This window comes from Chanos chanos, chromosome 4, assembly GCF_902362185.1.
Source record: "Chanos chanos chromosome 4, fChaCha1.1, whole genome shotgun sequence".
NCBI lineage: Eukaryota > Metazoa > Chordata > Actinopteri > Gonorynchiformes > Chanidae > Chanos > Chanos chanos.
The window spans coordinates 8,706,024-8,730,993 of record NC_044498.1 but is presented as its reverse complement, the minus strand read 5'-3'; the positions used below and the strand labels follow the sequence as shown (position 1 = coordinate 8,730,993).

General features: G+C 42.2%; 2 protein-coding genes across 3 annotated transcripts in view; one reads left to right on the top strand and one right to left on the bottom strand.

Moving 5' to 3' along the window:
• Window positions 1-4,668: 4,668 nt before the first annotated feature.
• Window positions 4,669-10,687, top strand: ccnk (cyclin K). Its single transcript, XM_030771968.1, has 11 exons — window positions 4,669-4,772; window positions 5,465-5,704; window positions 5,960-6,041; window positions 6,162-6,293; window positions 6,404-6,509; window positions 6,600-6,657; window positions 6,912-7,081; window positions 7,389-7,591; window positions 7,996-8,026; window positions 8,188-8,259; window positions 9,106-10,687. Exons 2-11 carry the CDS (start codon window positions 5,511-5,513, stop codon window positions 9,690-9,692), a joined length of 1,635 nt encoding a protein of 544 aa, XP_030627828.1. The 5' UTR covers window positions 4,669-4,772; window positions 5,465-5,510; the 3' UTR covers window positions 9,693-10,687.
• A 2,698-nt stretch (window positions 10,688-13,385) lies between these two features.
• The window catches only part of ccdc85cb (coiled-coil domain containing 85C, b), a 32,231-nt gene continuing 20,646 nt past the window's right edge, over window positions 13,386-24,970 (bottom strand). Inside the window, exons 2-7 of one of the 2 annotated variants that reach the window (XM_030771916.1) lie at window positions 22,870-22,949; window positions 20,765-20,803; window positions 17,443-17,544; window positions 15,139-15,231; window positions 14,577-14,675; window positions 13,386-13,738 (exon numbers count right to left, since the gene is read on the bottom strand). In XM_030771916.1, the coding sequence (XP_030627776.1) occupies window positions 13,649-13,738; window positions 14,577-14,675; window positions 15,139-15,231; window positions 17,443-17,544; window positions 20,765-20,803; window positions 22,870-22,949 (503 nt within the window). In that variant the 3' untranslated portion in view covers window positions 13,386-13,648. The remainder of the gene's footprint in view (window positions 13,739-14,576; window positions 14,676-15,138; window positions 15,232-17,442; window positions 17,545-20,764; window positions 20,804-22,869; window positions 22,950-24,970) is intronic. The other variant, XM_030771917.1, reaches the window with a different exon arrangement.

The following is a 24,970-nucleotide window of genomic DNA, read 5'->3' as shown; positions in this document are numbered from 1 at the left end:
CTCTTCCCCACGAGAGAAACAGTAGATTGTCCTCATATTAGCACGAGACGATTTGAACCTGTGACCAAGAGGTTGCTGACTGAGAATTTGGTTATGTCCCTTAAGACGCACTGACAGTGAAAGGCTGTACGGCAGAGGGGGAAAAAAAACACTTTTGTCCTGTCGCTGACTCTTCTTCAGATGTACAGTGTTTCTTCCATCTATTTTCTTGACGTTTGAAATTAATGGGTTTTGCCAACTATTGAGTATTTTTTAAAGAATCCAGATTCCTTCGACTCTGAGTATGCCAGGTGAGTGGAACCTTGGGCACCTTCCTCCATGTGCTTTGGCATCAGTGCGCAGAATGGCAACTCTGTTGCAGTATCTCAGATGAGTCCGGCACTCATTAAGACCACCTCCTTTACAAATCCACCAAAGGCTCCCAGTGTTTCTTTATGTCTTTGCATTTATGTGTGACGAGCCCTGTCTGGTTTTGGGAGGACCCCGCGCGTGTGTGGCAAGGGTTGCCTCTGAAGAATGAGATGGAATTCAAGTTCAAGTGCGGACGTGACGTTGGGTCCGCGATGAGAGAGACATCACAGCACCCGATGAAGGACTACAGGAGCGCTGGGGGCGACTAGTGGCGGTTCACGTGTGATTGAATCAGTCGATTTCAGAAAGGGGCAACGGTGACCACACGGACACAGACGCACCATAACGCGCAGATAAAGCTTTGTTTAATAAAACTCATTCGGGCTTGAGGATTTCTCAATTTAAACGATATTCCATATTAGAGACATGCTGCGAACAGATACTCATTTTGCATATCGTAAACAGAAGCAGTCTCTAACGGTATTTTCCAGTACATCTTATTACAGAGGGAAAATATATATACATGTTAATTATTTTCATGTTGGCCATATTTGATCTATTTAAACAATCCTACTGATAATACATGTTAATTAAATTTATTAATGAAAAACCAGGGGCCATTCTGACTTTTCAGGTGAAATAAATATAGTAGGTCTTTGCAGAATAAACTGTTTATGTACCATCACAAAACTATTGTTCCACAATTATTTTCTTAGGAAATGTTTGCAATTAATTTAAAGATATACTCACTAACTCGAATTCAAAGCTAAGTCGTAATGAAAGGACTGATCATGTACTGAAGAATAGCTCGTGGGAATAATGTCCTGCTTCACAATGGTTGCTGGGCACTACCTTTTTTTTTTTTTTTCTTTTTTTTTTTTTTTAGGGAAAATCAATAGCGCCACTTGCAGGATCGAATGCATATTGTAGCTACACTGTAGCGTGCTCCATAGGATTTTTTATGAGGCACCAAAGCATGCAATTCGGCAGATTCGACACCTAGATGTTTAAAAATAAATACTTTTCAAAATTCAGTTTATTACTTTTTCACTCTCCTTTCAATAACGCATTGGAAATAACATGAACCCAATCTGTCTGTGGAACAGTCTTCAAAACAAAATCCATTTAAGGAGAAGGGTGTGTTTTAACGTGGATTATTGATGCAAATAAGATTTAATAAAAGATGCGGTCTCTTCCTGAGATCATTATGAGCTTGCTTGCTCAAGGCAAAGCCCAGGGAAAATTGTCTGTTCAGTAAATTGTCATATAATGTTTATTTTAAAACAATTGACCTTCGGTGGACCACTCGTGCTGTCAAAACCATTGCATTTTACATCACTGGGATATATACTTATACAGAGATATATCTACATATCTACACACACACACACACAGATAGATAGATAGATAGATAGATAGATAGATAGATAGATAGATAGATAGATAGATAGATAGATGGATAGATAGATAGATAGATAGATAGATAGATAGATTATTGACAGTCTCCTCTGAGTATAATAATACTTAAGTTGTTTACAAGTCACAAAACTACAGTTCATATCTAAATATCCCTCCAGAGATTTTACCCCACTGACATACAAAGCAGTGTCAGCCTCCTCAATAATGTAATGTCCCTTCCATTAAGGCTCATCGCTGTGCCCTTACGGGCAGACATAGGCATCTGCCATACCACGACATTAAACAAAAAGTACACAAGAGATATTTTAAGACTGCAGTGCCATGTCCCTTTGAGACTTTATTTTGGTTCATTCAGGGACAAAGGCCAAGTACAAGGTATCTGCCAAAAACAAAAACAAACAAAACAAAACAAAAATCCATTAAAAACAGGTGCTTCCACACAGGTTTGGTTATAACCTGTTTGGTTCACATAGTAACTAGTGAACAATCCATCATACTTAACGTCATGGACAAAAAATATGAGGAAGATCAACCAGACCTTTTTCGACTATCATTTCTGAAGGAAACAGTTGTTGTTGTAATTCTGAAAGTGGGGGTGTTTTTGAGGCAGGTGCTTCATCTGCTGTTTCACAGGAAACAATGATTTAGAAATCTGAAAGAAAAACATCATCAGCTGGTTCAGCTGTAGTCAAAAGTGCACGCTCCTTGACAATAATGTCCGGACATTAGTTTGAGATACAAGGTAAATCAGTGAAGCTACTCTCAGTCAACTGACTGGAAATATTAATCCGGGGTGTGAACAAACAGTTTCAACGTTAACATCCAAGTGAGAACTTCACAAATACTGGTATGTGATACTGATATCACGGTCTTACTGCAGTGTGTAAACTCCTTATCACACCTAAAAATGCACGTTTGTGAGTAAAGTGACTCTGAGAACATGAGCAGTGTTAATCGGGGTTAAGCAGTGAGAAGGAAAAAAGCCGCATGAAGAGATGACTCACTTCTCTCTCTTTTCTCAACCAGTCATTGACCACATGTGTGAAGCACGCCAAAAGAAACATGCAGGCGTGACTGCTTGTTTCCCACAGTGAAGAGTGCTGGTCCATTTATCACGTGACTCCATTCATAATGTACTAGTGGGTACTGAATATTTTAATGAGCACAGTGACAATATGTAAACCTTACGCCACGGACATCTCCTTCAGCAGAATTCGTCTTAATGCTATAGAGGATTTTCAAACTAGGCCTTAGACAACGTTTCCCACCCGATCGACAAAAAACACCAAATTAAAGAATTTCTTCTGGAGGAATGGTGGTTCATCCCTCCTCCAGTGGGGCTCAAGATACTTGCCGAATCTATCCCAAGACCCACCAAGGCCCACCAAAGCTGGTTTCAGGGTTTGTGATAGCGTAACACTCTGCTCTGTCACTTCATCTTGGTGCTTCTTTAATTTTGGCTGGATGACGCATTCCGACTTGTTTGCTTTCAAAAATCCATCACAGAGAGGAGAGACAAAACAACAAATGTTGAAGGAACTTTGCAACAGACAGCATTAAGTCACTGAATGTATTCCCTGCACTGAACTACATGCAGCAGGCTCAACACACATATGCCTGCAAAAGTGGAACATGATAGTAATTTAGTCCACAGAGAACAAGGTCTTGCACATAGCTGCTGTTAATACTGAACAAGAATTTCAATTAGAATAACAATAACAATATACTTATTTATATAGCTAAAATCTTTTGAGGTTGTAATCATATTTTTTAATGTTGAAGATCTGCATTAGAGGTACATAATCAACACATGCCTCACCATACCACTTATTTTGTTTCTACTTAATGATTTAAGTACACCTAAAAAGCAGTGCTTTTCACTTTTAATGCTCTGTAATTCCTAATAATTATCCTGTTAACCGTTCCTGTTCAGAGCCAAGCATCTTGCAACTGTTCCTCGTTCCTGTTGCTGTTTTTGTTCCCTCTTAATTTGTTGTTTGATATTTCATTACTTTGTTTCCTTTGACATATTAAATGAGTTCACTTTGACTGAAGCATCTGTGTCTCAAAAGCCAGATCAAAATCTGTAGGATCTCTCATATTGGGCTAGAAACTCACATATTAAAGTGTGATCTGAAGACATTTTATAGCAGAGAGACACTGGTCACTATCATTGAAACCAATTTTAAACTATTTAAATATGTAACACGCAACAATTTAAAACCAATTAGCTGAAATTAATTAGTGTAAAATTATTTTACTTGCAATTCAGTTACTTCAGTGTTTGAATTAATTTTTTGTTATTGTTTTACCTTATTTGGTAAACTGTCAGTCGATTTTAAGAGGGAAGGTCTTTACAACATTCATCCGTGAACTGTCCATAATAATTGCTTTTTCGTTTGTATACATCCTATCATGAAAATAAAGTTTTAATAGTCAGAATAGACCGGTAACCTGTTGTTGAATATTTGTCATGGAGCGAAAGTGTCAGTCTGTAAGCAAAATCTGTGACATACCTTTCACGTTTAATTCGTTAACATGTACTGACCTAATGGTTAACATATGACCGCGCGGACACCGGCAAGAAAAACGCTTTACAAGAAAGTCATAAACAAATTTATCAGTTCAGAACATTTCTGAGGTACATGGAGTTCTTTTGTTTCTGTACACTTTGCATTAAAAAGCCCATGTCTCCCTCTGGCGTGTACCACATGTCTGTGGCTCGACAAAGCGGCCGTGTTGCGCAATCGTGCTTTTTATTTGAGAGAGAGAGAGAGAGAGAGAGAGAGAGAGAGAGAGAGAGAGAGAGAGAGAGAGAGAGAGAGAGAGAGAGAGAGAGCCAGTGCCAGGGTACATCTGATGACGTCAACAAAATGTCTGCCTCCTTCTTTGGATGGGTACCGTCGTGAATAGCTAAGACATGTTAGCCAATTGAATCGAAAATATTGGTTATCAGTAATCACTTGTGTTACTAAACAGCTTGAAACTTCGATGCAACAACGGTAAGATCAAATATTTGTGGTACACTTTGTTCTTAAGTGCTTTATGAGCGATTGCAAATGTCATTTTAACTGTGAAACTGTGTATCGGTGCTACGGTTAGCTAGCATGTTGCCTCGCGCCGGATAATTACCCTCGGTACGAAACTATGTTAGCTGATTGTGCTATGTCTTGTTTGTCACAAAATTTAATTAAAACGACTTTTTTCTGGGTCGGACCTTTAGCTGCATAGATTCTGCATACTTAAACAGGTCTGTAATACTTTGTACGTGGTCAAGTAAACTCTAATGTTAGTTTAACTTGTTTCCACGGCGAGTGTTGAGGGATAAGATAATAGCTCACTCAGCTACCCTGAAAAGCGTTTCGGTATGTAACTATCCAGATATCGGCATTATGAATTAGTCTCACAGTATTTGTCTAAGTTAATACGATGCAGTAAATGTTATGGAATTAGTGACCTAATAGAGATAGAGGTGGAGACGAGAGGCTAAGCTTAGCTATCCAGTTGACAGCTAATGTTAGTGCAAATCCAAGCAGAGGATCCGCGTAACAGTTTGAAAGGTCTGTTTATTATCTTTCTTCTTGCCTTCTGTAAATCGGGCAAATGCTGTTTTTCCAGTCATTTTCATACATGTTATCAAACTGATTGTTTTGTTTTTTGTTTGTTTGTTTTTTTTTTGTTTTTTTTTTTACAGATCATTCAGTGTAGCTGAGCATCACTGACCCACTATACTTCACCAAATGAAAGAAAACAAGGAGAACTCAACTCCTGCAAACTTTGCTAGTCTGGACCACATAAAACCATGTTGGTACTGGGACAAAAAGGACCTGGCCCACACGCCGTCCCAGTCTGAGGGCCTGGACCCAGCCACAGAGGCCCGGTACAGGAGAGAAGGGGCCAGGTTTATCTTTGACGTGGGGACTCGACTTGGACTGTATCCTTTCTTTTTGAATCTTAAGAATTTTTTTTTTTTTCGCGATGTACGTTACACGCTCCAGGATTTTGTCATGTTTGTTGCTGTGACACCTCTGTACAAATGTACACCTTATTGTTTGAGAGAGCTGGCACAGTCGTTTGATTTGAGTAAAGGCATAAGTTTTTTAATTATTCTTAATAAATTGACTATGTAAGTGACTGCAGTATTGATCATTTACGTTTTAGTTGAAATGTTTCCTTGATTTTTGTTCAGACACTATGACACCTTGGCTACGGGAATCATATACTTCCACCGTTTTTACATGTTTCACTCTTTCAAACAGTTCCCTAGATATGTAAGTTTTAAACTCACACCCGAAGCACACGTGAGACCTTGTTATTTAAATAAAATGAGGGTCAGAGTTATACTATGGCATGGTAATGCATTGGTTTCTATCCTTGTTATATCTCCGCAGGTGACAGGGGCTTGCTGTCTCTTCTTGGCTGGGAAAGTGGAGGAGACCCCAAAAAAATGTAAAGACATCATCAAAACAGCACGTAGTCTCCTGAACGATGTCCAGTTTGCCCAGTTTGGAGATGATCCAAAGGTGAGCAACTCCTGTTGATCTCTACGACACTGTTAACCGGTGTTAAATTTCTCAACCCCCCCACCCCCTCCTTTGAGGAATGCTACTGAGTGCTTATTCTCAATCAACAGGAAGAAGTCATGGTGCTAGAGAGAATACTGCTTCAGACAATCAAGTTTGACTTGCAGGTGGAGCATCCCTACCAGTTTCTGTTGCGTTATGCCAAGCAGCTGAAAGGTGTGTGTATGTGCAGATTCTGTCATGAGCATGTTAAAAAGCCGAACTGTGAGACTGTGCCCCGCTCACCAGTATCTTTATATTGTTTAGGTGACAAAAATAAAGTGCAGAAATTGGTGCAGATGGCATGGACCTTTGTGAATGACAGGTGTGTACTAAACAAACGGCTGACTCTTTATAAGACTTGAATGTCACGTCCAAGCTTGTACTGTTTTGGATGCTTCTTCTAACCCAATTAGGAGGACATTTTCACTAATTGAGTAGTTTCAAAGCTTAAACAGCTGCTGGTCTGTTCACAAACCTAGTTTTCTGAAACGTCTCCTAACTGAAATGTCTAATTCTCTTAAACTTTTTCTACAGATATGATCTAAATATGTAAATATGTGTTTGTTTTCCTTCCAGCCTGTGCACTATGCTGTCCCTCCAGTGGGAGCCAGAGATAATAGCAGTGGCCGTGATGTACCTGGCTGGTCGACTGTGTAAGTTTGACATCCAGGAGTGGACGTCCAAGCAGTCGTCTCGGCGTTGGTGGGAACAGTTTGTCCAGGATGTTCCCGTGGAGTTGCTGGAAGGTATACACCTTTAGCAGACCTCTATCAGAATTGTTCATTGAGTACGCAACGAGGGAAGATACCTCACGGCAGGATTAAGCCAGGCCCTGAATGAGGTGCTTCATTCGCTCTCAGTAGTTTTAAGCCTTGTCCAGAAAACCAGCTACCTGTGCTCAAGATGCCAAATTGCTGTTTAATTATTATTGTGTCTGACGTAAGTAGATTACTGAGAATTTTTCCAGCTTAGAAGCATCATCTCTCTGTGCCTTTGCTACCAGTGTAAACTCAAACCTGTTGTTCCACCCTCCCCCTGTGCTGTTTACTGCAGATATTTGTCATCAAATCCTGGATCTGTACTCTCAAGGCAAGCAGCCAATCCCCCAGCAGCCTCAGCTACAGGAGAAAGAGAAGCCTCCGCCCCCTCCCACTGGCCAACCAAGCCAGGCCGGGAGCCAGAACCCAGTCGCCCCGCCCCCACCAAAGAAAGCCTCTCCCCAGGGTAGCCCACCTCGCCAGCAGAAACGCCCACACGTGAGTAGAGCGCGTTCACTCACCATTACAGTACCTCAAACATCCATCAGAGTGGGTCTGATACAGAGGAGTCAGTTCCATAATGACTGTCATTACTATAGGCGCCATTCTATGCAGAGACGTTAAAATATGATTTTGTTTTTCTTGTGACCTTGATTCTATGGTTGAGATGGTATATGATTAGTTTTGCTCCTTTATACAAAGGCTTTAGTAATAAGCAGAGTAACTGATGTAAAAACCTAATCCTTAATAGTTTGCACAGTAACAGAATTTGTAAAATAGTTAAAATCTTCATTCCTATGACACACACACACACACAGCTTCACAGAGCAGCAACATATGAAGAGTCCTTTTCTGAGTTTGTGGAGTGACATTCGTCTCACAGTCTTGAATCTTTTTTTCAGGTGTCGCCAAAAGAAGAGCCCAAGGCTCCTGGTAAAGACTTTTCATATTCATTACTCCTTATTTTGCAGAACAAACCAAAAAAGGCATTCGGCAAATGCTGTCGGCCTACCTAGTCTAGATCTGAATATATGCCATAATGTACTGACTTTAAAATAATTATCTTTTTATCATGCCCTCTCTTTTCCTCTCAGAACAAGTTGGCTCTAAAATTCCTCGCCTTGAGAGTCCTATGCCCCCTCTACCTGTTACCCAGCCCCCGTCTGGTAAGATATCTGTCGTCCTGCTTTATGCAGGGGTATATCTGTTGGGCTTGGGAACATAATGATTGGCAGGCAATACAAACCTCATGCCTCTCCTAGGCTCTTCTCTCTAAAGAAATGTGTCTCTCTAAAGTGCTCTGTCAAAACCTCCTAAAGTAGCTACCTTTTGGTATGACCTCTGACCATAGTAACCATCTAAAGCCGTGAACCGAGTTGAAACACCTGGTGCTGGGAAACATACTTCCTTATGTTGACTAGTGATGGGAATTTGGCCAGTTTCCTCACACATTGTAAGTATATAAAAAAAGACTAGCAGTTGCAGTCAGGGGGCAGTAGATGGCGCTCTCTTGTCTCGATGTTCTCTGGCTGTTTGATCTCATTCAGACCAGGAGCTGCTAAGTGTTTAGAAGCATCAGAGATCAAGGGCTTACAGAGTTCAGACACGGATTGCGTAACGGCCTCTAACCCAATCAGCCGACCACCTACTGCTCATTCTAACCAGTTTCATTATTGTATAATCCTGAACTATTCAACCTGAATCAGCCCATAAGTACTGTGGTTCTGTTTGATACTGTTATGTCAGACAGTCATTTGGCCAATGTGGTTTTTTTAACCTCTGAGAGACCCTGTTATTGAAGAGAGCAGGGGTAGGACAGTCATAACGTTCTGTCTGCGAAGTAAATCAAGGAATTCTGAACACGTGGTTCTGCTTTTTGTAGTGCTGAAAGGTTTTAGGTTTGTTTACTGTCTGAGGCCAGAGGTGCATCTGTGAATCATTTTTGTCTGCATGTTTCCCTTGCAGCTCGGAGGCTTCTTTGCTGATCTTATCTCTGTGTCTTATGATTGCAGATCGTAAGGCCCCACCCACTGCCCCAGCTCCTCCCACAGAGGCGGAGCCAGCATCATCTGGTGATGCAGACCTGGCGAAAGGTCCGGCCCCTCCTCCGCCTCATGTGGCTCCACCTCCCTTGCCTCATCGCCCGCCTCCTCCCCCACCCTCCAACTACATCATGGGCATGTCCACCTCCAGCTCCTACATGTCGGGTGAAGGCTACCAGAGCCTCCAATCTATGATGAAGACCGAGGGGCCATCCTACGCCCCTATGCCCCCTTCCTATGGGCCTCCCATGGCTTACCACCCACACGTTTATCCCCCGCCTAGTGCCCCTCCACCAGGACCTCCCCCTCCCACCACCTACCCGCCTCCTAACCTCCCACCTCCCACCCCAGCTTACCCTCCACCTGGCTACAACCACACCTATCCACCACCACCTCCACGTATGCCACCCACGCATGCAGTGCCCCCTCCCGGGATGGGCTTGCCTCCTACCGGGTACCCACCTCCACCTGTGCCCCCCGGCCAGCCTCAGGTGCCCCTCCCACCACCCGGCATGCCCCCCGTTTCGGGAATGAACCGCGGAGCGTGGATGAGATGAGAGTGAACAGGAGGCAGATACAGTAACTGATGCCAGGCCACATACAATGCTGATAATTAGAGGTGTGGACGTAGAGAACCGTCTTTCCGAATGCTGCTATGCTTTTTTTCGCAAGTTTACTCTGTGAGGGGGCGGAGACACACGTAGCAGAGATTCGCAACACTTTGTAGGTCTCAGAGAAGGGAGTGTGGTTTTGTAACGAATCAGCTGAAGAACCGACTCACCTCCTAGACGTTGGTTGAAGCTCGTCTCGGCGTAACCCTGGGACATGAGTGTTGTGTATGTCTGTCAGTAGGATTTCATCTGAGCGGAGTAAGTTTGTAGAGTTAGCGAAATTGGGATTTAATTTGTGGGTTATCAGTAAAGTTAAAAGGTAATTGTGAGCTCTAAGGCATCTCAGGCAGCAGTTTCACACACCTCAGCAGAGTCTGGAAAAATACTACTTCACCTTGCTGATCACATTTCAGACATCTCAGTTTAGCACCAAAAAACAAAGATTTACCCACCTACGCTGTTAGGATATCTCTCGTAATGTTTGTAGGGAACACCTTTTATTTGACTATTTTTTTTCTTTTTTAAGGTTACTGCTCTACAGACTCCCAAATGGATTTTTTGAATCCCACAGATAGATATTATATCTGCTATTAATTGTAAGGCATTGAGCTGTATGCATCCAGATATGTACTCTGGAGAAAGACTAAAAACAAGCCACTGTAAATTCGGACCTTCAGAGCTGGGCAAATGTGTTTCTCTCTGCTGCCAGGTTTGACACAGTTCCTAGAGGTAACGAGCCCATGGTTTATTTTTTTTTTTTTTTGTAAATACATTCTGTGACAATGAATGGATGGTTGCTTTTTATTGGTTAGTTTCTCCTGATGTGCCTTCAGTAGGCTTTAATGTGATGGACTGGAAGCCAACAGTGTTCAACCTCCTTGTATAAAAGCTTTTTGTGTTTGTAAGGCATTTTTGGGATAATAAAACATGTTTTCCTCCCGTCTTGATCAGCGTGTCGTTTTATAAATGTTTGGGAGATCTGTGTGTGAATGTACGTGGGCTTGTCCTTCCCGCTAAACCTTGCTGAGAGGGTGACTTGAAGTTCAGCCATCCAGACTTTACAATCGGCTTAGCTTTTCTAGACTGCACGTACGACCTAATGCCGGCTGAAGTGCTGGCATACGCTGGCCCCGTGTTTTGGTCGGAGATATTATGTTTTCCCCTCAACGCTGCGTTGTAGTTGGGAGTACTTCCGCAGAATAAAAGTTCTCTGAACAAACACTGCACTATTTTTGTTTCCTCTTAAATAGTTGTGTACAGCACACGCACACCCACCTATATATATTGCCCATGACGATCTTGATAGATATTCTAATATCAGAGTCTACCAGCAGAGGGCACTCTTGCTCAACTTAATTGTCTCTCTAAGCTCCTCAGTTATAGCGATTTGAAAAATGCAGCAACCGCACACCCCATTGGCTGGTTTACTGTAAAATCTAAAAGGCTTGCTTTCTCATCTTTTGACCTTTAAGGGATAAAATGAATGTGTCTCTTGCCTTCTAGTCTTAAGGCCAAACTTCCATCACTGTTACTTCAAAGGGTTTGTCGCGTTGATAAAAAACAGACTTTGTGAAATAGGCCGTGGTTATTGTGGAAAAAGTGACCGTCATTTAATGGTGCAACGCGATCATGTTTTGGCTCCTTTTTCTTTCTTTCCTTTTTTGGCCGTTAGATTCAGACAAGCTCAGCAATAATAAATTCTGTTTTAAGAGACATTAATTAGAGTATTAGAAAATGTTGTAAATGTCTGTACGTCCAGTCTGATATTTAAAGGTTGAAAAGAAATGCACTTGACAGGCAATAAAACGAAATAAAACTACTTAGGAAAGTAACAATTAGTTTATTGTCAAAATCACCTAAAAGTGGTCTATTCAGGTTTTTTTTTTTTCAACTGCTAAAAATATCAATCCGAGTTGTCAGCAAGGTTTGGCTTGTGGGAAAAAAAAAAAAAAGAAATAGAAGTCATGCTAACCACGAGAGGGATTGGCATTAATACTGCGGAGTCTAGGACCCAGTTGATTGTGTAGCACATACACAGTAATATAGAGGACAGTGGCAAAGCATAGGTTCCAAATCTAAACCCATGCAAATCAGAGACTGCACATCCCAAAAAAGTCATACGACCAAAAGAACTGAGAACTGAATCATGGCTTTGTATTCAAATCAGATCCTTTAGAAAAAGGACACTTTGGATCCACATTTAGGGTTTTGAAAATCCATTTACAAAAAACAATGGAGACATGCCTTTATTTGTCTAAGGTGGGTCAGCCGTGTTCTAATTTGAAGCCATCATTGCTGTGACGGGAGAACTTGAATAAGCCTTTCCATCACACGTTCATGTGAACCAATCAGAAGCAGGGAAATCACTTTTAATTAGTTCACATCAAACACAGCACCCGGTCAAGCTAACCAACCAATGATTCCAATTGTATACCTTAGCTGACATGAATTTAAATTTTACTATGAGAAATATTTTAGAGGGAAGACTTGTTTGCACATTCCAACAGACACTGACAATAACATGCATGGGAACAGCTGAACACCACCTATTGCATCCAACACTTTGTTTTAGTTTGAATTAATGTGAAGAAGACCTTTTTAGCCAGAAGTACTTGGCTAAATTATAACTCATAACTGTTAAATTATAACTGATTAGTACAAGGACCATTTAATACTGGTTTCCATACCTGTAACTATAATGTAGTAAAATTTCAAACAGAATGCTAACGCATTTCATAGGTAATTACCACCTTGAGAGTAAGGATGCAGTAAGTGTCTTCAGCACGCCTTGACTGAATTATAGCCAAGGTTCAAGGAAGCTGAATTTTTTTTTTTTTTTACAGGTGGTTAGACAAGGACTAAGTTAACCTTAATGTACAGCACAGTCATAAACAAATGACTACACGGTTGTCCTCTCCCCAGACCTGAGAACATGATTGTCAAGCATGCAGAGCACACCATTTTACAATTCAGACTTCACGCAATAAAACGCAGAATCATTGCATTGGACATCAATGGAGAAACTTGACTTTTGGGCATTTGTTTACATCAATTTCCCTCCTACAACAGCAAAAAAACAAAACAAAACAAAACAAAACAAAAAACCAGGAAACAATTTTGAGATGTGTTAAAAAAAAAAGAGAATAAACAAAAACCACAAAGACAACATTAAGAAAAGAAAAAGAACAAAAAATAAATCCCCGTTTTAGGGTTCAATTGTGTGCTTAATTACATTTATAAACAGTAAAAATACACATAGCCACTAGAAAATGACCAAAAATACAGTAAAACAAGCAATAATGATGTAATAGGTGCTATGGTTTTTCGTACATATCTTACAAATGTTTCAAGGTGATCTCTACTTAGACAATAAGCTTTTCTCTTCAGGAAGGGCGCTATTTCACAGTAGGTTTCACACGTGGTCTACAAGTGGACATTACCCGTGAGTGTTGCGTGTGTGTGTGTATATATATATATATATATATACACACTCACACACAGACACACACAGACCCGAAGAAATATGTCCAAAGCTAAAGGACTCGGTCTTAGAGGTCTTCAGCACAAAATCATAAGGTTGGTTACATTGAAATCATCGAAACACTACGTAAAAACCCCCAAAACGAAGGGACGAGGAGTGGCAAATCTGTGAAATCTAGTTGCCAGTCTTCAACTCTTCACAGGCGGGCGCAAAGGAAACCCGTCGGCCGAAGTCGGCCGGGGACGGAGGGCCGGGGAGCGAGCGAAGTTCCGTTATTCGTGGGGTCATTTCAGGTGCTGTGGCAGTTGTGTCAGAGAGTGAAGTGACTTTTTTGAAGCAGGGAGCGTGGAGAGCTGATGGAGGTACAGAGGGGGGCAGGTTGGGGTTGCGTGCGTTCCAGTTTGTCAGAGCGCTGCTGCCTCTACAGAGGGCCTTTGAACTGATTCCCAGAGAGGTGCTGTCGGATGGACGGCTTTGATCCAGCAGCATCACCCAGCTTGCGCCACACCACCTGGACACACACACACATACACACACGCACACGCACACGCACACACACACACAGAGTCAGCAATGAAATCATGGAGACAAAATTCAAAAAAAATTTAATCACAAGCGCTCCCTGTCCTTACTTACTCTTGGCCTTCTATGCTGATACTTTACTCTGTGAGTTTTAGGCACTGATTTCTGTAAAGCCGCTTTGACGCAATTTAATGGTAATAAGCATTACACAGACAAATTTGAAGTTCAGTTTAAATGTGATGTATTGACCTTGTTCTGGAGCACATCGTGATTAGGAAGAGGTGAACTAAAGGACAAGAGAGATACTGTATCTAAAGTTACATGGGGGGGGGGGGGGGGGGGGTTGGGGGGGTTCCTTTTGAACAATTTTCATCCCGTAAAGCATCTGCGTTTCCAATCTGCCGGTGAAGGATGTAGGTGAGAGAAAAGGGGTTAGTCATGGACACACATGCACACAGAGGTGCTTTTGTACAGAGTCCCAGATTCCACGGACGCTACATTCCACTGAGGGGCCAGATAGGCCTGTTTCATCACCATCCTTTATCCCATGGCCAGAGTTCTCAGTGACTATCTGTCTGCCAGCCAAAGGGGGGGGGGGGGGGTAGGATTACTCCATTCTCTCTAAATTCCCCATTAACTGTACGGACAATCTATGTATGCGCTTCTTACTAAGCCATCCAGTTACAGAAGCGTGATGTGCTGCTGTTCCTACCAGTGAAAACAGAGGGGGTAGGTCGATCACAAGAGATAAAGAAAGGAAAAGAGGGAGAGAGAGAGAGAGATAAAGAGAGAGGGACAGAGCAAACACGTGACTTGACGCCTCTTACGTTGCACATCTCCCGGACAATGGCCTTCTCTTTCTCGCTGAGGTCCTCCTCATAGTCCTCCGGGGGCTGCTTATCCAGCTTTTCATGAACCTCCAGCACCTGTTAGCACCAGCAAAGTAGACATCCCACAAAAGCAACATTTTTAAATGTCCCAGTAAAAAGCAGTTGCAACACACAAGGACATCACGTAGTAGCTGCCTTTTCTAGCATATTTGAGAATTAGCTTATTATACTATGTGTCAATAATCATTAGGCGATTTGTTCTCTTTTTAACAGTGGGGATGACACTGACACTGCTGTATAGAGTATATAAGGTAACAAGGGGGATGCATTCTGGTCATTTTGTTAACAAGGAGGATGACCCCCCCCCCCCAAATCGCCTACTGTCAATAATAATAATACAAGAAATACTGGAAAGCCAGGGTTGGCTGTTTTCATTAGTTGATTTTCCTTCTTAGCAGCGTTACATTCTGCGCTCTGATTGGGCAGCGCGTGAGCCTGAGGCAGGGCGGTGACAGAAGTGAGAGACTGAGCGTCTGAGCGAGAGGGATGGGAACCGTACCTTCATGGCATGCACCACAGTCTCCGGTTTCTGCACCGTTGAGAGGAATCCAGTCGAGGGTGAAGACTCGCTGGTCGGGAGTCGTCCAGGTCCCTTGCAGAGCGCATAAAGAAAAGTCAATTTCCCTCTCCCTCCCTCTCTCTCTCTCTCTCTCCCACACACACACACACACACACACACACATTACAGTGATCACTGCACTTCGGAGTGCCGCTGGCCTCATTAATGCTCTATTGATTGGGATCTTAATTTATCAGTCCTAATTAACCAGAAGCTCATAAACAATGAGGCCCGTTCATCCGCAACAGGCTTTTTGAGGTCGTGTTCCCGAACACAGAGTCCTAACTCACATGCATAGAACCAGTTACTAATCATCAATCAGTTACCCCTGAGTATGAAGGAGCATGAAACTTCGCTCTGAGGTGCTGGAGTCTGAATTATTGTATTTGACAGTGGACTCTTAACAAACAATAACTTCACACAGCACAGGAAAGTAAACACCCCGAGGCGATGTTTACCCATTCATTTTATGTGTGCCAGCGTCGCCTTTTTCCTGTGAATAAATTAGCCAAAATTGGCGCACGCTAAAAATAACTGCCAAAGCGCGTCTTCCGATGCATTGCGACTGTCTAGTGAGGGAAGTGAACTGAGGACTGCGTTCACTAAATTCACTAAATTAAAAAGAAAAAAACCAAACAAACAAACAAAAAAAAAAAACCAAAAATAAAAAACTGGATCGGACGGAGGAAATGTGTGCTTTGACGGAGGAGTGACAGTTGAGATTTGAGGTAGACAGTCAGTCAACAGTGAGTTAGCAGTTTAGGCATGTAACTTGAGAATAAGATGTAATGGGGGGGGGGGGGCGGATTTCATTTCTTTTCCTTATTTGCACTTAAGAGCAAAAAAATACTTAAGGGATAAAACATTTTAAGCCTCTCATAGGGGTTAGCGCTGGACTGGGAAGCTTCCATTGCTTCATTTCTGACACCATAGTCCAGTCCTCTCCACTGCATTCTCAAAGCTCTGTATTTCCCTTGTTCTGTTCTCGTTAACATAACATAAGGAGAACGTAAGGGGAAAACGTCAGCAACGAGCAGATCACCAGGGAGATGCCATAACGACGAAATCAAAACAGACGGAGCAAACGAAATAAACATCCTACTTAACAGATCCGTTCTGGAACAACTGAGAGGACGCCTCTTCATCTCCAATCCAACCATTATTTGACGACGTAACTCAATTACGCCCCTTCCTAGGCCGCAAACGTCATTTACTTGAGTCATTCATTTATGGTATACCTTCTAGCCTATACTTAGCCTATAGCTTATTAAATCAGTCAATCTTGCTGTGCAGCGCACAAATGTAACAAGCACAGCATTTTACAATCTAATTTGTTCAGTGGTGAAACTTTTCTGCTGGGCTCCTGTTAAACTCAGCAAATCGATATATGCCGTCAGGTATTGAAAACCATGAACGGATCTGAAAGGGCAGCTTCTATTAATACTGTGTGGATTTAAGGACACATGAAGTTAAACTGAGCCGGTAAATTGAGCGGGGCCCTGTGGGCGGCGGCGAGGTCAAAAGAGGCTTGCAGAAATCGAATTAAAGCACTTTATTGGTTTTGTAGAGTCTTTTGCTAATAGAATAACAAGCTCATTTTGCAGCGGCGAAATGAAAAAGAAAAACAGTTGCAATTTTTTTTTTTCTTACCCTCTTCTCCACCCTGAGACCGCACGTCAGAGACGGCTACAGACGCTGCTCAACTGAGAGGAGTAATTTGCTCACCGTCAGAGTTCGGAAGTACACGTGAAATCTTTTTTTTACCTGGTATCAGCTCAAGGCCTTTTTAATTAGAACAGGAAGCAACGGTGGAATGGCAGCGTGTATGACCGTATCCCAACAGACAAACTGATCAGTGATGAACATCGAGATCTAACACGCCGACGCGCGGTTCAATCAAAACCAAGAGGCCAGTGGATAGAGATTCATGTTAAAGGCAGGTTTAAACAGTGGCAGCCTGCCCTGTAGTGCTTAAGATCTGGACATCTCTCTGTCTCGGCAGTAGAAGAGCCAGGTTTAGTTGTGACTGATCACTCTCTAGAGTAAGGTTACACTGTGATGGGGCACAAAAGAACATATAAGGATCCTCCCTGCTGATCTGAGAAGGCCACCCATATTTTCATCAAAGAGGGAGAATTAATAAAAACAGTACGAGCTGTTATAATCTCTCGGAAGGACAATGGAAAGCTGAAAAACCCCAGTGAATGCAGTGATATGAACTGATGTGTCTGTGTGTACACTCACGTTGAGCAGGGCCTCCTGTCGCTGGGGCAGCGAGGACAGCTGGGACTCAGAGTGGTACAGGGTCATGCCCTTTCTCAGGGCACGCAGGTCACCAGGATTACACTGCAAGGCAACAGAGAGACAATCAAGGCAGTGTAACTATAGAAACACTGCACGACTGATAAAAAACATATACATATTTGCTGAACATATGAGTGAGCGCGTGAGTGAGTGTTTGTGAGTGCGTGTGTGTGTTTTAGTTGATATTACTGCCATCTGTCCTGTTTCACATCTCAGTCTTTATTGTTTTGTTTTGTTTATATATCGTTGGAAATCACTTACAGCTACAATAAATATATGAGTGGTGCAATGCATATGTAAGTTTTTATTATCATTATCATTATTATTATTATTATTATTATTACTATTATTATTATTATAGATGAATAAGGAGCTGTGCACAAAACTGAGTAAAGACAGTGTGAATACAAGATGTTCACACTGGAAGCTTGTCTGTTTACCCAGAGTTTCCCATTAGTCTGGAAATGTAATGAATAGCATCCTTGACATAAAGAATTGTGAGACATTAAGCTGCATCTCTCTCTCTCTTTTTTTTTTTTACATTAATCTTTTAAATGACAACTAATGCGCATCCCCTTATGTAAGGGGCATAACAGAGGTTCCCAAAGGCAAAGTTTGTAAAAATCAGCCATCTTTGCCCGCGTTCCTCACGGCATTTCCGAGGTAGGGCTCTCGCGTTCCTTTCAATGGGCTGAACGTGCGATAGCTGGAAGAGAGAGGAGAAGCTAAAAATAGCCCTGCGCCGTTCTCTCTCCCTCTCTCTCTCTCTCGGGAGTCTGAAGGCGCGTTGGGTGCCTGCTGGGGGAGGTCTGTATGTTTCCGTTGACTCTCAGCATCACCCTAAACTCCACACCACAAAACAACGCCTCCATGCCCGCCGGCCATCCACGGCATTTTGCTGACATATAAACACGCGGGAACGTCGGAATTCCGGGGAGAAAAAAAGGCCGTGATGTGATGCGATTAGGGCTAAGTATGCGATTGTCTCCGTTAATTACGCGGACGTTGATGTTTTTTTAAGCTCGCTCTTTTAAAATGTTCACGGCAACACACGTATAGTGACAATGTTCTCGATGCAAGGTTCTTTCTGGCCGCTCCTCTCTCCTAACTTCGTTGGTGATGCGCCAGCTCTTTGGGGGGTGTGGGGGGGGGATGTAGGAACAGAACATTCATCTTCATTTGTGGGGTTCAGGACATGTCCAGATCTCTATACTGTGATGGTATAGCTGGGCACATTCGTGTGAAAGCTGGCCATCTGTCATTCTGGTCGTTGAGGAGACAGGAGAAGTCGGGTGTCACGTCTCAGTAACTCTGTGACTTATGGCGGGCCATCAGGGACAGCTGACCACGCCGCGGTCTATGTCCCAGACCTCTCTTAACTGGAACAGAGGGAGATACCTGTATTTTCCTGTCGCTGGTAGCTTAGGAATATGACTTATATGGATTGGTGCTTGGTAATAAAGTGTAAGAAAATGAAAGCTGGATCTTAGATTTTCTCATCTTGTCGTCAATTTCAGACACAGGGTCAGACATCACACAGTGCGTCCAAAACTTCCTAAAAACTTTGTTATTATAACTGTTCTGCGATCTTACAATAATTTTAAGAGTTATTCTTTTAATTTTAGACCCTTAACAACAACAAGTGGTCTAAACCACTAAGAGTCTAAAGTGTTGGTGTGAAGTCTGAAGTGCTTGTTGTTGAGGCCCATTGTTCAGTTTTCTCTGTGGATTTTTGGCCAGCTGTCTCTTTACTCTCTAAGCAATTTAAGACAGCGTTACTCAATTCCACTCCTGGAGACCAGTTAGACTGCACATTTTAGTTAATGCCTGGTATGACCATTATTAGTTCAAGAAGCCAAAGGCCAAGTGAAAAGCAGATTAACTGACTTAGGTCAGGAAGTACTGAGCTAAAACACAAATATTCTGGCTTATGGGTCCTCCGGACTAGTACTGGAAAATACAACATTAAGCAGTAACAGTCAATGGGTGCAACTCTAGTCCACCGAGTTAGTCTGTCACACCGACTACCTAATGTAACTGAGCTGGGAAATGATTGGCTCGGGTGATTTTTGTCACCAATATAATCGCACTCTCACTGGATAAATCCACTGTATGCTGAGAAGAGGGTACAAACTTCTGAAACATAACGACATAAATTCAATAATCAGAACGGATAATAAACATCTACCAACATTTTAAATGCTCAATCCTTACTAACTGAATGGGCAGTTCAAAAATAACACTGATGCTTTGAAACTGCATTCCTCTCGACAGACTGGAATTTCTGTATGTGAAGCCTAGAAGAAGATAAATAAAGGCAAGGCTCTAATGATTATATGGCTCTTTTGAAATGACCGCTTTCCAAACAAAGTGTGTCATACTTTTTGAATTGCCCTTTCTCAAGTCCATAAAACCTGTCATTAGGCCAACTTTCTTTTTGTGCGCTCCCATTATTGTTGACAGAAAAAAAAAAAAAAAGATCGGTTTTAGTTTCGATTCTGAAAGCTAGTGTTAAGTAACCTTTGGACGCGAACACATAAAAAAACCTTTGTCCTTTCAAAGGTGAAATTTTCAACGCTTTGTCTTGAAATCCCACAAGTCTGAAATAACAGTTGTCCAACATGTTAACCAGACTAGTGCTTCTCATACAATAAATATCAGGACATCAACATACAAATTTCAGATTCATATCAATAATCTCACATGGTTAACAAAAGAAGGAGTAATTTAAAAGAAGAAGAAAAAAAACAGGCAAAAAACAGCAACGCAATATTTTTTGCCAGTCGAGAGACACTTTTTTTTTCCTAAAAGGAAGGAAGTTACTAGAAGCACCAGTTGACAGAGACAGCAATAAAAAATTCAGAAACGGTCATTTTCTTTCATACAGCCATCAGTTTGTATGCCATGCATTATAGATGCCCGAATCTACCTGTGCCGCTCCAGTGAATTATTCAGCCGACAGACGCGCCGGGACAAAAACATCAGCGCATGCACCAGATCATACTGCACACACACACACACACACAACGTGTCCCATCAACTAAAGCTTATCGCACAGCCTGACCCCGTGGCAGAGTCCGCACATAAGCATTTGGCGTTTAGCATGTCGGAAAAAGGTGATGGGAGAAAGAATAAGGAAGTGTTGACTGAAGCAAAGCCGTTAAACGAGAAATTGTTGTCGCCATAGCAATTAAGAGATTAAGTGCAAGCTCCCCTTGAACTATTACTGGAAGCATGACGGAAACCGGCGAAGGAGAGTTACCTTCATTGGGATCTTTGATAAGCTATATCGGCTACAGGGCTGAGGAAGACAAGAGACATCAGATGAGTTTACATTTTAATCTGCAGAGGAGCCGTTACAAAACACTGACCTACGGTCGGGAGTCATTTGAAATTGGTCCCGTTAGAAAACATTTGAAAGCCCCTGATTTCAATCAGTTCTCAAGAAACTCGTGAAAGAATATTACAATAGTATGAATTCGTTAAACACATATCAGAAGCTATTGTTACAAAGCTTGTGAACACAGGAACTAAACACATTTAAAACACTTTTTTTCCAACACCATAATTAGGTACACTCTGAGTTACTGATGTGCAGGTTTACAGATGTATAACATGAGACGTTCTCTGATGAACATGTTACATCCATAATTCAGGATTAAAATGCTACGTTACCAAACATTTTTGAAAAATAGTGAAACAGTACTGTAAAGTCGGGGGTAAAACACCACCGTTAGTTGGTTAACGCTCTGACGGAGAGCGTGTAGCGGGGGAACTTGAGTTCAGCGGTTGTGCACTCAGTGCACGTCCTCAAAAAGAATCGAGGCTCCTCTGAATTAGTCATGGCTGAGGAGAATTGACTTCCCTCAAAGGAACGGCGCTTAACAAGACTGGAGTATCAAACCGTGCACTGCTCTCTCTCTCTCTACACGTGGGTGAGAAATTTTCTTCTGCGGGGAGGCCTATCTCAACTTTCTCTGAGTGTAAAGTGTAAAACACATGACGACGTCTGACCTCGTCTGTCTTTCCCGAAGGTGTCGACCGGGCGCACGCGCTGCCGTTTCTCCGCACGGCATGGCGCACCACACCTACGCAGCAGCAGCTAGTGTATTAAAAACCATGTACATTTCAGAGTACAATGAGGATATGAGAATTATATCGTTGAGCCGGGACGATTCTTTCATGCCAGCGGGCTTGCCAACGCTCGGCTATTGTCTCTTTAAAGGCTGCTTTAAATCCAGGATCTGTGCGATTAATGCCTCCGATCCACGCAGGCTTTCATGCCAATGTTCAACAGTCAGCGATTCCAGTACCCACACAATACCCCCCCCCTCCCCCCTCCACCATTCTTTAGGATTAGACTAATAACTACAGGGCATCTTTTTTTTTTTTTTTTTTTAAAGAGTATGCTTGTGGGTGATTTGTATGGTTCTTCTCCCTTGGAACTCTCTGGAAGACCTAACTGCACCTCACCTCATTAATTACGCTCATCATAAAGGTCTTATGCCTGCCTACGCAGCTACGGAGAAAGCCTGGAGGTGAGAGAGATGAAATAATCAGAAGGAGCTGCCTAATTAACGTTCGACAACTGGGCCCGGGGTTTTGTTCCGTGTGTGCTTCAAGTGGTGAGGTGAAGAAATGTAAAAGAAAGACAAAAAACAGGTGGTGCTCCAGTCTATTTAAAAAATGTTTTGTTGCTGCAGTCCAGTATCCACAACAGGTTTAAAAATTAACCAGCACACACACACATTGATCCTTTTTCATCTTTTTTTTTTGTTTTTTATCTACATTAGTAGTTGATAAACGTATATATTTTGCGCAGCTGAAGGGATGTGGGAGACTCTTATTGAGAGGCAGTCAAGAAACCAGGAGGATGGGATTAATCCTTGATTTTTTTTTTTTTTTTTTTTTTTTGTGGGTAACATAATCTCTAATCTGTTAACAGGCAGGTAAACTGGTGAACTCTGTCTGAACTGAAATGGAAAAAAAATAAAAAAAATAAAAAGGCTCACGCCCACAGCGCAACCCACCCGCTCCCTTGCGGGTAATAGGACGTTAAAGGTTGTGAAAAACAGACGGATGTACCAACGCTGTCACTGTATGTTTGTGAGCTTCTTGGCTCAGCCTTAAGGGATACAGACTGCCTCTTTACCATGCATCATTCACAACGAATTCACTATCACTAAGTACATTTTCCACAGTAAAAGCTTTGCTGACATCAAACGTTATTATTTAGAGTGCCGGCATCCTGCTCTTCTGCTAAGTATCACAGGAAATCCCTATAAGAAACAGCACAAGACGACGGCCAAAAAAACCCCCCCAAAAAAACAAAAAACAAGACCAAAAAAAGGAAACTAAGAGTTTTACCTGTGAGAGAAGCTTGTTGTTGTCATCCTCTAAAATGCGTACCTTCGTCTCCAGCTGTCGAATGTAGTTTGAGGACGAATCTGTGGAAAATGGTGAAAGTCAGAGAAATCTGGTTATTGTTCGGCGAACACTTGACTAATAATTTCAGGACATTTCCGTTTTGGGGAAAATTCAACAGCTGTTCTACTCATGGTGTCTGCTCGACATGTATTCCCACGTCGGTCTCAAAATTCTGTATCTCGGGGTCACGCATCTTGATTTTACAATCACAAGAGCAAGCTGATTTGCTTCTTTACCGGGCCCTACAATTAGCCCTCTTAAACTGTTGAATATTTAAGTGTATATACTCATTATAAACCATACAGTAATACTACACTTGGCTTTCCCTGTGTTGGGACAACCCCAGAATGCTGACTTCACCTTTTGCTAATATCTAATAGAACAATCATCCTGCTGAATTCTACAATAGAATTCTCCTCTGTTCCACATTCTGGTGATTCCGGTTATTATTCTGTTTACTTAAATATTCTTGGCTGATTCTAGTTCCTTTGTAGCTCACCCAGACTTATGGATTCAGTTATGTATATAGTTAGAAGTGGCAGACCCTGGAAGGGCTGAAAAATATACACAATATGTATTCTAAACGGCAGATGACATACTTGTTTGCCCTGGATGAAAAAACTTTGCGGTATGGCCATCTGGCACGACATGAAATAAATCCAGTCCCTCCATTCTGACTGCTTTTTCGGGACAACAGGTCAGCACGTTAAACAGAACCACTGGCTTGGAATCATTTCAAAGAAAAACAGTGAAGCAGCCACTGTACTTAATAAGGACCAAGAGCCAAGCCACACTAATGTAAACAGACTTCAACAGATACTAAACCAGTGGAAATATAAGGGGGGGGGGGGTTGGGGAGCAAGGGGTGAAGGAATCGAAGGCTAGTGCAATTAGGGTGAAAGCTCTCCCTCCCCACAAATGACTGAGTCACTCCATAATGCGTCACTATGGGCTCTTGCATGCTCTATTTGCTACACCCGTTTTCTTAAATGGGCTGACCCATCTTGACTCCTATCACATCATATTACATTCGGAGCCAACCAAAACCGCCACTAGATGGTGATGTTCGGCAAAGCTGTTTCATTAATGGGTGAAAAAAAATAAATAAAACGTTTGAATGTTTTATTTAATAACCATAATAATAACTGGTGTGGTTTTCCATCATAAGTCAAATTTATGACTATAACAGCTATGTTTTTCAAAAGCTTACTGAAGGATCATGTAGCCCAGCATCATAATCTTTTCTCTTCATCTTACTCAAATGTAGGACATTTCTTTCTATATTGGAGTAAACAGCACTGGGTCGAACAGGGTTCTACATATATTGAAAGATGAAAATCGTGGAGGGATTTCATCAATGCTATCTAATCTTGTATTTGGTGGAGCATGGTCTCTGACCAGTCAAAACATTTCAGAGTAAAATCTCTTTCCTGTTAGAGAAAAGAGGATGTTTAGGTGGCATCACCATTTTGGGTTGGCTCTCCGTGCGTGTTCTGGGCTTTGGCTTTGTTTGTTTACGTTTTAATCGAAGGCGGCCTTTAAAATGATTTATCTGCGGACGCCAAGAAAATCGTTGCGTTTATTCTCGGATATGCTGTAAGCTAACACCCTGACGACACTAACGGTAATGATTTTTCCCGGGAAAAAAACTTCAGCTGTGGTCGTGCAGGCAGCAGTGGACTGCCATTAATCCTCTTTGGCTCCCTTGTGACCTTCTAATCTAACCTCATCTGGTCGGCTGACCTGCGGCCCGTGCCCAAGCCGATTAGCTCTCAGGTCCTTCAGCCAGGTCGGGTCCATAAAAGACCCGGCATCCAGAGACCGAAAACACAGAGGCTGCTAAACTCGACACCCAAATCCATCTATACCCACGGGTGTGACTCTCAATTTCTATCTACACACGTTTTCTAAGGGAATTAGTACTCAATTCATTTCAAATTTTCATTGAAACAAATTGTTCAGCTAAAGGGTCCCAGCAGAACAATCTTCAGGCTGGGGAACTGGGAAACGCCACATGACACATTATCGCTGGTGCATAGAC